The sequence below is a fragment of the Bemisia tabaci genome, chromosome 3 (genome assembly GCF_918797505.1).
Source record: "Bemisia tabaci chromosome 3, PGI_BMITA_v3".
Lineage (NCBI taxonomy): Eukaryota > Metazoa > Arthropoda > Insecta > Hemiptera > Aleyrodidae > Bemisia > Bemisia tabaci.
Genome location: NC_092795.1, coordinates 45,111,788 through 45,127,973, shown reverse-complemented (window position 1 = coordinate 45,127,973; position 16,186 = coordinate 45,111,788). Strand labels below are relative to the sequence as shown.

Below are 16,186 nucleotides of genomic sequence, written 5' to 3'. Positions count from 1 at the left end.
GCAATGGTACCGGTTGTAGGTTGAATCGGCCTCATGCGAAAACGTCCGATGTTTCTTCATATTTTGTTTTAGAATTACAGTATGATTGAGTGCTGAAGGAGCAAAATCCATCACCCTCATTGCAACGTTGTACATCTCCGCACTTGTTACATCTTTAAAAGTAAATTGACCAAAAGCATTTCTTTGAATGTTGAACTACATAAGTACCACTGGTTCTGTAGTTCAACATTTCAAGAAATACTTTCGGTTAATTTACTTTTAAAGATGTAACAAGTGCGGAGATTTACAACGTTGCAATGAGAGTGATGGATTTTCCTCTACGGTTCTTCAATGGTTTTCAACGAGGAATTCAACTTTGAGTTCAGATTGGCACATGCATTAAAATATTTTCAAGATATGAGGTCGCCCATAAATTACGCAAAAGCATCTCTTAATTTTTAGACCCCCCCCCCCCCCGCCCGGGCACACATGAGATACCCCTTAGCCTCCCCTAAACGTAAGGCTGACCTATAACCGGGGTCGGAGTAGCGCTCAGGGGCCCGGGATGCTGGCGTGTTCGAGGGGCTCAGACATTTGCGGGTCGCATTCTCTCTAAATTGAAGGCGCTTCACGTTTTTTCCAAAAACCAAAAGATTCACTTACGCCACTTACGGTCATGACCCCCCTGCCTTCCCGCCGTTATTCTAGTCAAGAGCAGCAAAAATATTAAAATAACACTTGAATTCGTATGATGTCATAGATAATATATTATTTAATGATATGATAATTAACTACATTTCTAAGAGGGCCTCTTGAATTCCTCCGAAGAAACATCAGCGATCCGATCGATGATATTCTCTACGCCCGTGGGTAGTCCCTCTCGAATGACAGAAGAAGTAGGAATTCAAGAAGATCCTCTGACATAAATGCCGACGTTGATTTTTATAATTATTAGAAAAAACTCGCTTGCAGCTGGCAAATCAGTTGAAATCCCGGTCTTGGGGCTTCGGGGCCATATAACCCTGTGAATCCGGTCTCACAGCTTCGCCAAATCTATTATTTGAACTTTGAGGGCCCTCAAAAAAGTTGCTTTCAGGGAACCACCAAAGCTAGTGGTATTCGCGGCTGAACTAAGTTCCGAGCGCCGCGCCGCGAGGAGAGCCTGCGGAACGCTCATTTTTTTGAGTTCACCGAAATTTCAGTATCAGGCTCTCAGCTGCTCAATGGTCAGTAGGGGCCCCACATACTAAAATTTAAGGGCGGCCCCATGACACTTCAAGTTTTGTGGGCCGTAGGGTTTTGAACTGATCGTAGGTTGTGTCTGACTGGACTTTTTTAACTCTTCCGCAAAAAAAAGCATGCTGGAATGCGCGCTTGAAAAATTCCTCCTGAAGTATCCATGAAATTATTATGTGGCATTTGTTGTTCCTGGGCGAGTAATAGGCAACGTTGGTGTCAAGTAAAGGCACGAAAAACAAAGAAAATGCTCTCGGTTGGTATCGCATGCGACGAACACTCTACGAATTTCATTACAGCGCCTTGATGCAACTATTCGAGCTTCCCGGATGTCCGTGTTGCATATGCTCAAAAGAGAAGGAGTTTTAACTCGCTAGGCACTCATCGCTTCAGCAGCGGAGGGGTGGCGCGCGGTATCATTGCGAAAATCCAAAAAGACCGAGTGCCTTGCATTCTTCGTTTCCACCACACAGGCATCTCTTAAACACGGATAGTTGCTCATAGGCAACTATCCGTGAGCATTATACAATTAAGTTCAGAGAAGAAAAGCCCCAAAGAATCGTCTTACATATGCTCGGAAAACGCCGCGAAATTCAGGAGTTCACCGAAATTTCAGTGGCCGGCTTTCAGGTTCTCAACGGTTATTAGGGGCCCCAAATACTAAAATTAAAGGGCCCGTGATATCCAAAATTCCAGTCTTAGGGCTCTCTAAATCTATCTTTTTGACTCTTAGGTACCTAAAGGATCTTCAAAGTCAGGGTCCCCTACTGAATCCTCTAGAGATACCGCTGAGGGAGAGGGGAATGGGGATTCGGGTTGATGTAATTCGCATTCCAGAGACAGCTATTTTTGACTCTTCGATTGCACTAATAAGAACGGCCTAAGATCTTAAGAGGCATTAATGAGTGGACATAAATATACGCAAGGTTGTGACAAAAAGTGGCCTCCACGTTTGAGCTGTAGGCATTTTACAAGCATAGCCTCGTCCTTACTTTTTATCTAAGACCCTACCATGACGATCGAGAAATTCCACTGAAATGCATCGCGGTTTATGTATTCATGCACTTTAGTTTCTCCTGGGTAGGATGATCTTCGAGTTCCTATGAAAGTTAGAGCTATGCAACCTAACTGATTTTGCTTGTATAGAATTTTGCACAAAGGTGGTTCTTGTTTCGTGTAAAATCAACTCCGAAACTTCTGGGAGACCCTCTAAGTACCTATGTTAAAGCCGCTAACATTGAAACTTTTTTACAGTGTGGATCTTCCATTTTTTAGGGTGCTGTATTCGACCGAATTCCTTTTGAAGTCGAGAAAGGGCTTAATAAATGAGAGGAATCCCTACCAGACGTGAGAATTCCAACTTTCATGCAGGTACTTTTTAACATATCATGACATACCTGTCAATATGTGTTTCTCAGGGTTAAGCGATCATATACTACTTTGAAGTGCCCCCTAAGCAGAGTCCCTCTAGCCCCCCCCCCCCTTCATTTTCGGGGAAATCATAGTTTTTCTTATGCATTTTGGCAACGATTATGGACCAAAACTCTTGAAAAACGGCCACCTCCCTCATAGTACACAATTGTGATTTTATCAATGGGCTCAAGCATAGTATGAGAGTCTCAAGTTGAAGTGGGATTTTATCAAATAGCGTAGAGCGAGTCTCGACTTGTTTGACTGACGCTCCATAACTGTTGTCAAAATTCAGAAAAAAAGAGAAATGTCCAAACATTCGGGGGAAGGTCATAACTTTTATCGAAACCACTTTTGAAAAAAAGTTCATGGCGGAACACATATTATTTTGACCCATAGAACATGCTCATGCAGTATGACCGTTTGCCCCTATAGAACAGGCACATAGCCAGGATTTTGTTTGGAGGAGGGGGGGGGGGGGCTTGATAGGGTTAGGGATCCCACCTTCAAAGAGGGGGGAGAGGTTCCGGGGTGCCCCCGGGAAATTTTTGGAAAGAGCCCCTAAAAACTATACTGTCTTTCACTATTTTACGCCAACATTTAAGTTGTTACGGTGTATCGTTTAAAGTAGGTATATGTCTACGATTATAAAGGCGTTATATCTGGTCCACCTTCCATTGCTCGCAATAATTCGCATTCGCGGCCCACTCTTTTGCTGAAAACTCTGCAAAAGCTTTATCTTGATAAAAATGTATACATTACTGCTCGAAAAATTATTTTTGTGTAAACAACTGTAGATGCGCAAAAGTTTTGTTGATAACATTATGCCTGGATTGCTTTTATTTTTTTGCTATAACTTCGACCGCGCTGTGTAATAGTGGCTAGGGAAACTTCGCGGATTGCTGGTTCAAGTTTACACCAAAGAACTTTCTGAATTTCTGTCTCAACCCTCCCTTTCAGTCATATACTCGGACCCTAACTTATACCTGGTCCATATCACTTCAGAGGTGTGACTTTCCGAATAGGCAAATAGATTTGCGAATAGAGAATAAGGGTCTCTCGACAGCACATTCGGCTTCTGGGCGAATCAACTTTTTCAAATCACCTATCGAGCCATTAGTCACTTTGATACCATGCCCATCCTCAAGAAAGCAGACAAAATCATGCAAGGATCATAGTGTTTATTATTAGCGATACTATCATAGAACGACGAAGTTATCGGTTTTGAAGAGGTTTACGTATGTATTTGAGCAAGAAAAGCCCATTAAATACTTCAATTGGTTGCAATTAAGAATCAGTCTTTCCTGAAGAAGTATCTCTCTTGAGATTGCATTTCGTTCCATTATCCTCTAAGTGCGGCATCAATAGTGAAACTATTGTGTGTCATCTTTGTGCATTATTGTGGAGCTGTACCAATAAGTGTGATTTGACTCTAGTATTACCTACGGTCCTATATAAGCGGTGGAAATTGAAGTAGCTCACAGTGGTAAAAAAGTGCAATTTTTTTGGAGATCATTAAGATTTAAAGCATCTGTAATTCAAAAATTTGCTGAATATCTGAAACCTCAAAAACAAATATACATATTTATAATAAGTTAATAAAAATCACTGATTAGTAAAACTTACACCTTCCTTATTGATACCAAACCACATTGTTAAATCGACCATTGACCGTTGTCTCGTTCACGTGGAGATTTTCGGAATATAAAGTACAATTTTAAAAATTGAACACAGTTGCTAACTTTGGATAGTATACTCCTAAAGAATTACGATTTCTATATTCTAGCTTGTAGGTACGGCTCGAAAGATCGATTCGAAGGATTGACTTTGCATAATTGAAAACATTTTAACGAAGGAGCTCTAGAAACGAATGTAGCGGAAAGTCGCACTCAAGGTTTTCATTCATTTTTGCCTTCAACTATTGCGGTTTTGCGTACAGTAAATTCGCGTGATGTCACGTAAATTTTTCCTCTTCTTTTGTGTCTGCACGTCACTGCATTTTTCAAAAGAGGAGTCGGACTCGACAAAACTTGATTGGTGGCAGACAAGTCTTGTGTATCAGATTTACCCTTTGTCTTTCAAGGACTCCAACGGAGATGGCTACGGTGATCTCAATGGTATTTTCTTCTTCTTCATTTTTGAAATCATTCTTTACACGTAGATTACAGTAACGGTGATAAGGTATACATCAAGGGAATCTCATTAAGTTGAATTGCGGTGAAATTAACGTTACAGGAGACGTGTTTCCTTGTCAGATTTTGATGCAAAACACAGTAAACACATCCCCTCGATATTTGAGTTTCCAAAAGCTACCACGAATAAAGAAGTACGCGTTTATTAATCACATTAGAGATGGTCAGTTGTAAGTCCCTGATTTATGTAAAAAATTCGAAGCAAAGGATACTTACGGGTCAAACTGGCCCGGAGACTGAATTTTTAAGCTCGGCAAGTTATTTTTTTCTTGATGTACACATATTTACTTTTTAAACTCTTCAAAAAAAAAAAAACCTGTAACATGAAATACCCTTCCATCCTACAATAGGCACGCTGGTATTGAACACGATTTCGTTTTTAAACTCTGATACTTTTGCGTGCAAGATGTTTAAGTGAAGAAGACAAAAACCAATAATATTTTGCACTAATGAGATGATACAAGAAATTTACGATGTCATTTGCACTATACATGAAATTTTGGTAAGAATATGAATCAAAACTCTTCACCTCGATTGGTACATAGGTACTTAAGCTAAAACCCATTTTCGAGATCTATTGTGAAACTATGAACGATATAGTGACTGTGAAATCACTGAGCGTGCCGGGGTAAAATTGTACTATGAAAAAATGGATTTTGTCCTTTCCGAGGGGAAATTTTCGGGATATTAGAATTTTTAAGCTAATAAACTTTGAAGTAAACTCGAGGGTGTAATCAGCCGTGGCGTGGCGTGATTTGCGACATATCGATTGTTATGCCATTTAAACCTATGGAAAAGGATCGATAAACAGGGTGTTCACCTTAAGCGAACACCTTAATAATCGATTCTTTACCATAGGTTTAAATGGCATAACAGTCGATACATCGCAATTCACGCCACGCCTCTGGTAATCAGACGTTTCTCCTTACTGAAACACTTATCTTGTAATTTTGTCTCTCTTCAGGAATTTATGAAAAATTGGATTACATTAAAGACTTAGGCGTGACCACAATTTGGATTCAGCCCTTCTCCAAATCACCAATGGTTGATTTGGGGTATGATATCTCAGATTTCAAGTCAGTTGATCCAGTTTTTGGCACTATTGCTGACTTCAAGGAGTTGGTAAAGGCTGTTAAAAACAGAGGTAAGCTTTTTGATTATTTGAAAATGATCGATACTTATGCTTTAACTTAACACTGCAAATAAAACATATATGTGCCAAATTCAATGTAAAATTTTGATGATAAAACATCAAAGATATGTACATTATTTAGATTTCTGATGAACACTTTTTCCGAATGTAATTCTATCGTTACTTTTCAAAACTCGATGTAAGAATGCTTCTTGTTTTTTGATCAAAAGTTTTTCCAAAAATGTTCATGCTATGTGATTAATTTTTGGTTTCTTGTAGAATATATAAATCAATTATAGGAATCTTGAGAATGCTGCAAGCATATGATTTTTTCCCTCGCGTTAAATTTTTTAGGATGAGCTTGCACCACCGCAGTCTTAACTAATGGAGTGATCGCAACCTTGCCCTCTTTGCTTATACGTCTCTGGCTGAAAACAGCATCTTGATGGCTGAAGTCGGAAAATGCATATCCCCGATTACAACGTTGCTAATCTCCGTTCATATTCTTTTTTTCAAAAAAAGAACCATCAAAAACAGAATTTATCAACTGTTTCTGTAAGTAGTTCTATTCACGGGATGTATTCACAAAAAAGATACATCAGTTCGTTTTCTTGTAACAAAATAAGTAATAGCTGGAGATTTTGAAACGTTGAAAAGTAGATATCGCATTTCTCGACCTCGAAATCATCTGCAGGTCTTATCGTAATTAGTAACTGCGCGCCGCGCCTCGCCGGCTGGGCTGTCGCGGTTCATGCGCAATTTTTCTTGGGCCAGAGCCGTGAGAGCTCCTTCAATTTTTTGTATATGCAAAGCGGACATCCATCAAGCAAGAATAGTTGCATCTAGGAGTTAATATCAACTTCGCGTCACGTCACAGCTGCGCCGCGTCGCGCCTAAGAAATTAGCTGACGTTTATATTCCTTTGTTCACATGTATGAAGCGCATCGATATTTTTCTTCACACTAGGATCACGGCACAATGAACACTCCACGCCTATCTATTACATTAGATGAAAGATGACATACACGGATAAAACTATATAGTGCTGAGCACTAACTGTTTAGATCAAATGGAGCCAGCTGATATGACAGTGCTGCTGAGACCTACAGCTGTCTGTAGGACTGGACCCTGAAGTTTTAGAGCTCAGGGCTACTGCCATACTAGCTGGCTCCATTCCATCTAAACAGTTAGTGCTCAGCACTATATCGTTTTTTCCGTTATATTTTTACTCTGGGGAGGGGTTGAGGGAAAGTCTAAAAGTAAAACATCTCAAAAAATCTCAGTGAAGGACATTTTGTTTTAAATATTTCAAGTTATGTGAGGATATCGACGCTTCCCAGGGACTTTTTGTTATGCGTTGGATACATTTGCATGATTTTTGTGTGTAGCAATAATCATTTTTTCAATGTTTGCATTATAGGGATGAAATTGATAATCGACTTCGTTCCAAACCATACAAGTGACCAATCCGAGTGGTTTAAACTTTCTGAGCAACGGACTGAACCATATACAGATTTTTACATCTGGAGGGATGGGAAAAAAGTTAACGATACTTACACTACATATCCAAATAACTGGGTAAGAGAATATACTTTAAAGCAATTATGAAATAGTTTACGCACGAAGATTTATCAATTATTACTCTACCTGCGCGACTAAGAAGGCTGCAAATCTTTTCCTGTGTTTCATGTATTTGTGACCGTCCAAATGGGCCTTTATCTAAAGTTACAGAAGGGCAATTTTTGTAAAATCAGGCCGAAAATTCGAATTTTGAGATTTTAACAGGAAACGTTCCTAGTATCATAAATAATTGGGTTTGAGTTAATTTATCTTTGTTTCAAGCGAGGGAGTGAAGTTGCATAATAATCCGCGAATCTCATTCCTTGAACATGGCCAATATAATTTTAAAGTGCTTCTTTCTAAAAACTATGTTTTTTGAACTGCAAACTTCAAACCGCCGCGCCATGTGAACCTCGTGCTGGTTTGCATTTTTATCGTTCTTATTAGTAACTCATCATTATTTTGAGTGCTTGGGACTCAGGTTCCTTTTTCTGTTGACTGTCACATTTATATCGTATGCAATGAAATGAGCATGCCACTGATCTATTTAAGATGTGACCGGGACACTTTTCGTAAAAGAAATACAGCCTGTCTCAACGGGCTTGTGTTTGATTCTTCCTGTTCAATTTGTTTTTGGCATGGGAACGGAGTTCCCCTGTCTTTACAATCGTTCTGTTGCTATCGCTATGGGATTCCCTATGCCTCTGCGACCTTGAGCGTTTCGCCCAGTGTTCGATTTTTGGTTGATTTTCCGATGTATCAGAAACCGTTTATTTTTTAGCCAATCATGTCTCTACGTCAAGTTGTGTTGATTTCTAAAATTCGCTTTCAGCGAGTTTTTTTCCACCTTGAGATGTCGTGTCTGACTGGTAAATCTGCGCAGAACCACGAAGTTCCGATTTTGGGCAAATTCTTTTTTTTGGGAGGTTCTGATTGGTTATTTTTCGCCATCAGTTTTCTGTTCGTTGGTGCAAAAGATCGCCTACCTCGGTGCTCTTGAGAAGCCGCCATTATCCCACCTCAAATTTTACAAATAGAAATAAAGACATAATAACCATCGTACAAGGTGGAAAATTGCTCTGGAGGACTCGTTATGGACAAATATGTCAAAATCAGACCTCGATTGATTGATTTAATTCATGGATACGCAAATATTGCCTTAGCTCAACTGCCGCGATAGCGAATGCATGCTGGGATGAACCTCGAGACACATTAAAACAGTGCGAACCATGGCTCCTACAGTAATGCGCTTAGCTCATTTCTCTCATATCCTAGAAAAACAGAAGCTACGAAGCGTCTCAAGGACAACTCTTGTGATAAGTCCCGCCCATCGTCCGAGTCTTATAAATGCTATTTTTTCGAGATTTGATGCGGGTCCGTGATGGCCTAGTCGACTAGGCCGCTCCATCGATTTGGTACGCGTCGGGCAATCGGCGATCGGGAGTTCGATACCCGACGATAGTAGTTAGTTTTTAATGGTTGTATTGAATGTTTTAGACTAATCATCAACTAATAATTAATACTAGATGATAAATGTACGAACATTTTCTCGTGAGTTAATATGTTAAACAAAAATACTGGAATATACCTCCTTCTTATAATCAGCCACATGCTCACCCAAATTAATGACGTTATTTTCTTTTTTCAATAAAGTTAATTTGCATTCAACGTTCGTAAGTTAAGCAAAAAGTACCTATTGATACAAAGAGAAGGACATGAAAATAGTATATCTAACATTTCAGTTGTTTTTTTTTTTATTTATTTTTTGTTTTTGTTTTTGTTTTTTCAATACTTAAAACAAATTGACTTGGACTAGAATCATTGTATCTCTGAAGACAAAAGCTAAGTTTTTTGATACAGAAATACTAATATATTCATCCTTCATATAATCAGGGAGATGTTGACCCAAATATTGATGTATATTTTCTCTGTTCGCCCAAATTAATGATGGTATTTTCTTTTTTCAATAAAATTAATTTACATTCCACGTTCTTAAAGCAATATTTTCTCCAAAATTCAGCAAAAAATAACAATTTATACCTACGCAAAAAAAAAAAAAAAAAAATAAAGAAAGAAATAGGTAAAGCAATGACATGAAAGTAGTATAGTACACATCCAACATTTCAGTTACATCTATTTGAATGAAAAAATGGCAACTTAGGAAGCACATAGTTCACTTATGATGCGTATTCGGGCATATGAGTAGAGTAAAATTATCATACTTTACGCCGAAAAAGCGAAACTAAAAGTTAAATGCGTTAACTTCCGGAAACCATATATAATCCAACGAAAATAAATAATTGGTAAATAACAGCTTTCTTGTATGCAAAGAAAAAAATTAAAAATGTTAAAAAAGAGATGTCGACACAAAATTACATAGCCCCTTCAATTCTGAAGATACTACAAACGAACTGTACCTTAAAATTTTCATATCCCAGAAGCAAAAGTTCCCATGACGAATATTGCTATCGCTAGCGATTGCAAAAACCAACTTGTTCTCTTTCTTTTCTCTCATCCCGGACGGGAAAAATTTAAATTCTTGCTAATGAGTTCTATTTCCGGAAAATAGAGCTATTCAGTGATTGCAGTTTAAAAAGCAAGAAATTATTAAATCTAAAAAAAAGAAGCATTGTGAATAACCTGCGTGAAATCAAAGAACTTAAACCACCAGAATGTCAACCAGGGAATACCCTCCATTATGCTATATGGTTGAGATTTTGTGTGTACATGAACATTTTCAAGTCCAGTTACCTAAAAATTTTGCCAGACATCAGATTACACGAGAATGAATTGTTTGAGGTAGAATTTCTCTTTATAATTTTTGCAGATAAGCATATTCGGTACTTCAGCATGGTTTTGGAGCAAGACAAGACAACAATACTACTACCATAAGTGCGCTCCAGAACAGCCAGACTTAAATTACCGCAATCCCAAAGTCATAACAGAAATTGAGGTAATTTTCAGAGAAGTTTCTCTTCCGGTAATTTTTATCAGTCCATGAAATTATGCAATTGATATTTCACAAAAGGAGAAAATCTACATAAGTGATGAACCAGGTTCTATTTTCAACCTCTCCACATCATGAACAACATACTCACATACCTAAATACATCACGTCCCATTAGAGAAATTATTTATTTCTGAATCGTGTAAGTGCTTATAAAAAGGGTCAAAAAATTTCGATGGTGAAACCTAGAAAAACTCGTTTTCCACTTAACGACGTGACAATGATACAGAAGAAACCGTTTTTGATTGGTAACATTTCAAATGAGGGTTTCTCAGCCTCTTTTTACAGCATTATAAGTATTGGAATTATAATTATTAGTAAAAAAGTTTAATTGGAATATTAAGAGTGAAAATTATGAAAAGTCACAATAGAGGCACGACACGTGCTCCTCTTGTTGCGTCATAGACAAACATCGTCAAAAATGAGTTGTGATATAGACTAATTTATAATTTGGATGTAACCTGATCCGGACATTGAAGTGTAGCAAATTTTAAAAATGTTGAGGACGAAAATATGAAAGATACTCAGAGAATATGGTGCTTTAAATCTGTCCTAAGTCAATTAAAAATCGAAGACATAAGCAAAGACAGAATCCAGATCTTTAGAAGCATAAGTAATAAATTATAACTAATTTCAAGATGAAGCCACGGAAACTAACGTTGAGTGTTATTTCTCCTGTAGAGCATACTGAATCCCACGAAAGAACGATGCCTTCGGAACATCTGATCACTTCCACTTTGATGACGCATAAGATTCATGAAGCTTATTTAAAAATCGTAATGTTGCAGAGTGTCCATTAGTGATTGTATGATCTCTAAAGACCAACCCATGTTGTTATTGTATTTCGCTATTTAATTTTATTTCTTTATTTCAATTTTTCTCCGGGGGCAAGAGTGTGTTGAGATTCTGGCTGGATTTAGGTGTGGACGGGTTTCGAGTTGATGCTGTGCAAATCCTTTTCGAGGCAGCCCATGGAATGGACGAGCCAAAATCGTCGGATGTAAACTGGATAGATGGATGGATTTACACGTGGGAACAGCCTGAAAATATCGAGATGGTGAAATCTTGGAGAGCGTTGTTGGACGCGTACTCGAAAAAGGACGGACAGACTAGGTAAAAGTATCCTTAGTGTAGATTTAGAATGTATCAGCCTGTGGGATCTTGATAGCCTACATACTGTGGGCACATCGGATTAAATTTACACATTATCAGGACGCTAATCCTTTTTTTCTGTGTCCCCCCATATTTTATTTGATCTTTTTACAACGAAGGTTTAAAAATACTATGGATCCCAACACTCTCTTGATAGGTATACGTTAATCTATTGTTTTGTTTCTTCTTTATTTCTTTTTGTTTAATTTTTTAAAAAAAAAAAAAAATGTATATCGATGTTGGTGGGAAGTATCGATTTAATTCCATCTTTTTCGATGCACAGGTTGCTAGCAGTGGAGCTCTACAGCACGCCAACCAAGCTCCTGGAGTACACTGGGAACGCAACAAACCCAGGGGCACATATACCATTTTATTTCAATCTGATCTTCGCCGATCCTGAAATGCATGCGTTTGGTGTGAACACTCTAATCCATCAACAGACTGATATTTTCCCTAGAAGTGCCAACAATTGGGTGGTGAGTCAGCCCCGTCAGAGAGGACAATAAATATCGATGCCCGAAGTATAAATCCACGTATCTCCATTGCAGTGTTTCAAAATTTCGGTTCCTATTTTATTTTCTCGTAGAGAAACAAGCCAACTTTATAGCTTGAACTTCATGCAGAATATTCTGCTAAATAGAAAAAAAATCAAGGTTGTAAGAAAAATAAGTATGACAAGAAGTTTGCAACGTCGTAAGCGGAGATGTGTGGTTTCGCAGTTCGCTCATCGGCGTCACTATGTACTTATTTAGAAACTTAAGAAAATATTTACATAATTTTTAAAATTTGACCCAGCTCCCTGAGAAGCACAGTGCATCGGAAGTATTTAAATAGTTTTGTAATTGATGAAATACAATTACATTTTTTTTCTCCTTGAAACTGCAATATTTCTATATTATTGAGTGGATAAATGTCGATTTTGAACAATCAAAAAAATTGGTTTCATACATGAGAACGGTAGGCAATTACAACTAGTCCCAATTTTTTTACATTTCAAAAGGAGGAGCCCCTTCAAAAAGTGGACAGGCAACTTGCATAACATTCTGATACCATAGCAATAATTTCACCATGCAATTGAGGACACCGCACCAAGAACAGCCTATAGGCGTATAGGTCGTTGTTACGCCCATCTGCTTTTCGGATTCCACGTACCCTGGACTATGCTGTGGTAGCGATAGAATATAGATAGGTAACGGCTCGAGGTCGAAAAACCTTTTTTTTCCGAGTTAAGTCAGGCCTCTGGATCGATGGATGCAAGAACGACCTATACACGGGCCTATTAGGTGCTAGTTACCCCTTCCTTTACTCACTATCGATATTCTTTCATTTTGCGTTAAACATAAGTGATTAAAATGATTTATATTTCATATTGCCACCAAAATGACTGTTGGGCGTAATAATGGCCTATAAACCGCTTTTTTAAATTAAATATATGAGAGTATAAACCCAAAATGTATCGCAAAATCTACCCTGCATCCTTCAATAGAAGGGTTAGGTCACCCAAAAACACCAAAACAGGGTACCTGCATAGAAAAGTCTGCGCAGTACATCAAAAACAAAACTTTAAATGCGTTTTTCTCAAAACGCGGTTTCCAGTTATAGGCTGTTCTGGGTGCGGTGTCTTCAATTGTGCAATCAGTGCTATATTTGGGTCTCACGTCACGGGTTGATCATAGTTTTGTCAATAATCAGCATAAAAACGTACACACATGTCACTTTAAAGCACTCTCTAACGGTCTTACTTCACATAGAGTAGATCAGAAACAAGAGTCCAGGATATCCAGTAAATCCAGGAAAGAATCAAGGTCGCGCGGAGTCCGTACGGTTAACAAGATCGTCCATAATGAACTGATGAAAGGGAGAGAAAATCTCAATAGTTACGAGCCAAAAATGATTTTTGATTGTTTTCATTATTTTGGTCCTGTAGATGGACAATCATGACAACAAGCGATTGAGAGCTCGACTGTTTGATGCGAGCGTAGATTCGTGGAACATGTTGGTTCTCTTGCTGCCGGGACTTGCAAGCGTTTACTATGGCACAGAAATCGGTCTGGACAACTTAAAGTTACGCTCGGATCAACGCAAAGATCGCCAGAACGGCGGCAACGGTCGAATAGATCTGCGTGACATTTATAGGGGACCAATGCAATGGGACGATACTGATAATGCCGGTAAATATTCCAGTTCAAAGTTTCTTGTATCGATATGTAACACAAGAACGGAGTACAAAAATCGTAGTACTTGAAATGTTCATATTGGATCTTAGACCCACTTTAAAATTCTAGTCTCGGATGCTACGATGATTTTATGGTAATCGGTCCTTTTGAAGGATTTTAACGGGGCCGAAAGAAAGTTACCATGGCGGTAATGTTGTAACCAATAATAGAATTTTATGTTGGGCCTGAAAACAGCTTGAGCATCTTCTGAACTACTAAACTTTATTTCATGGTAATGAGATCACCATTTATTTTTTGTATTCGACTTCGATTTTTTTTCTACCTAAAATCAGTCAATACATCAAAACATTCTATATTCTTAATCTATCAATAGGGCTCTTTAATTAGAGAGTATTCATAAGTTACGTAACGCTCTGGGGGGGCGGGGGGAGGGGTAAACCTGCGTTACTCTCTGGGATGGGGAGGGAAGGGTGTTTTAAAAAATAGTTTTTTTTGAAAACCTTCGCTCCACTCAAAATTCCTGGCGATACTGGGCAGTGGGCCTCAGTAACAAGGATATAGGTCAAATTTTGAACTCGCATATTTCCAGGTGGCTCCTTAGATCCCGTTGTGGGACGCCGCACTTCTATCGGCAAGTAATTAAACAGATTAAAATTAGAGGTGATGACCTCTTTTGACATGCATATCGGGGAAAATTAGTTGGTGTCATTATTGCTTCATCAATGCGTAATCCAAAAATAACTTTTTAAACGAGTTTATTGATATTTCTACGTACTTCCCCTTTCTTCAAATTGAATTTTGCAGGATTCTCAACAAGTGACAAAACCTGGTTACCAGTCCATCCAAACTACTGGCGAGATAACGTCAAAGCCCAACAACAAGACCCTTACAGCCACCTGAATATCTTCAAAAGGCTTGCGGCTTTAAGAAAGACGCCAGTCATTATGCACGGTGACCTGAAAACTTACGTGCCCAAAACCTGGGTTTTTATGTTCACGAGGTAAGAGGTGTAACTAGGGAGAAAAATAACAAAACTTACAAAAAGTTTCGAGCACTAAAATCGGATCAACTCCCGTTTTAAAAATTAAAGAATGACAAAAAAAGAAAAAAAATCCGCTACGCCTTAAAGCAGTTTGTTCATTTTTGGTTAAATACGTCCTAATCTTTCTGAAATTTCTGATTTTTTAGAATGCAAAGCAAAAGAAGTGAACTTTTTTATTTTCTGCGTGAAAAGTCCACCAGAACGTTTCTCAGTGCCACTGCACCGGTGAATAAAAAATCAGGGTTGTACAAATGAATAAAAACAATTGTGAACCAACCACCGAAAGGAAAGAAAATTAGAATCTATCTCAGACACGCTTGAGATCATCATAAAACTTAAATTAAAATCCCTGAACATAAAAAAAAAAAAAACAAAAAAAAAATCTTCACAGCTTATAAATAATTAAAAGTCTGGGTATTGGAATCCTTTTTCACAGAGGTTGAAAAATTCAAAAATGTAAAATGGTGCACGTTAATACATATACTAAAATTACAGGTAAAGACCCTCCAATGCGTAGCCATCTCCTAGTTTTTGTGAATTTGATGATAATGTGTGATTTTAGGTCATTGGGAAAAAGTGAAACGATTGCTGTGTTGATGAATGTTGGATCTGAATCGGAGGAAATTTGTCCCAAAGACGCTGCAGAAGAATTGCCAGACGAAATGTTCGTCCACACCTGCAGTGGCAATTCGAAAATTCGCGTAGGGTAAGAGCTTTCTCATCCTAAATCTACCATTCTAAGTAAAAATGACGTATAAGCCTTTAACCATTGCCATATTTCTTTTGATAAAATACGAATATTTATTATTGAATTTCACGTATCATGAAAAAGGAAACGAGATTTTTCACCATTGATCGTCCACACAGGATAAACGTAATTTAAAATCGATTAAAGAATCATGAATTTTTCAATATTCAATCAGATTATGAAAAAAATTATCTTTCTTTTTCAGGGAAAAGGTACGGATTTCGAGTTCTGGCGGAGTTAAGTGCTTCAAAATGAGACCACAATCAGGACTTGTCCTCAGCACAAGTAGCGGTGCTCTTTCTACAGTTTCCGCTATTATAATACTCCTTGCGTTTTGCGCAAAATTTCTGGAATAGACGTCTTACAATTTTTGTTAAATTTATTGATTTGTAATTAATTTATTTGTTTCTCATTTTGTACTTTTTTAACTTGTATTTATGTCTTCATTCATCCATGAAGTCAAATAAATTTTACGGGCTCATGTTTATCAAAACTTTGCGTGATTTTCTCTCTTACAAAATATTTATAATGGGCCCCCTGTGGAAACCTAT

The 16,186-nt window shown here is 38.0% G+C and overlaps 1 protein-coding gene across 2 annotated transcripts; it reads left to right on the top strand.

Moving 5' to 3' along the window:
* Positions 1–3,907: 3,907 nt before the first annotated feature.
* Positions 3,908–16,128, top strand: LOC109030688 (probable maltase). Of its 2 annotated transcripts, XM_072298439.1 has the most exons (11): positions 3,908–4,111; positions 4,412–4,742; positions 5,782–5,961; positions 7,370–7,527; positions 10,337–10,462; positions 11,409–11,629; positions 11,952–12,144; positions 13,596–13,839; positions 14,650–14,845; positions 15,450–15,593; positions 15,841–16,128. In XM_072298439.1, exons 2-11 carry the CDS (start codon positions 4,577–4,579, stop codon positions 15,989–15,991), a joined length of 1,779 nt encoding a protein of 592 aa, XP_072154540.1. In that variant the 5' UTR covers positions 3,908–4,111; positions 4,412–4,576; the 3' UTR covers positions 15,992–16,128. The 2 variants fall into 2 exon arrangements, with proteins under 2 accessions (XP_072154540.1, XP_072154541.1); XM_072298440.1 differs by lacking the exon at positions 4,412–4,742 and having other exon boundaries at positions 3,909–4,111.
* The last annotated feature ends 58 nt before the right edge of the window (positions 16,129–16,186 follow it).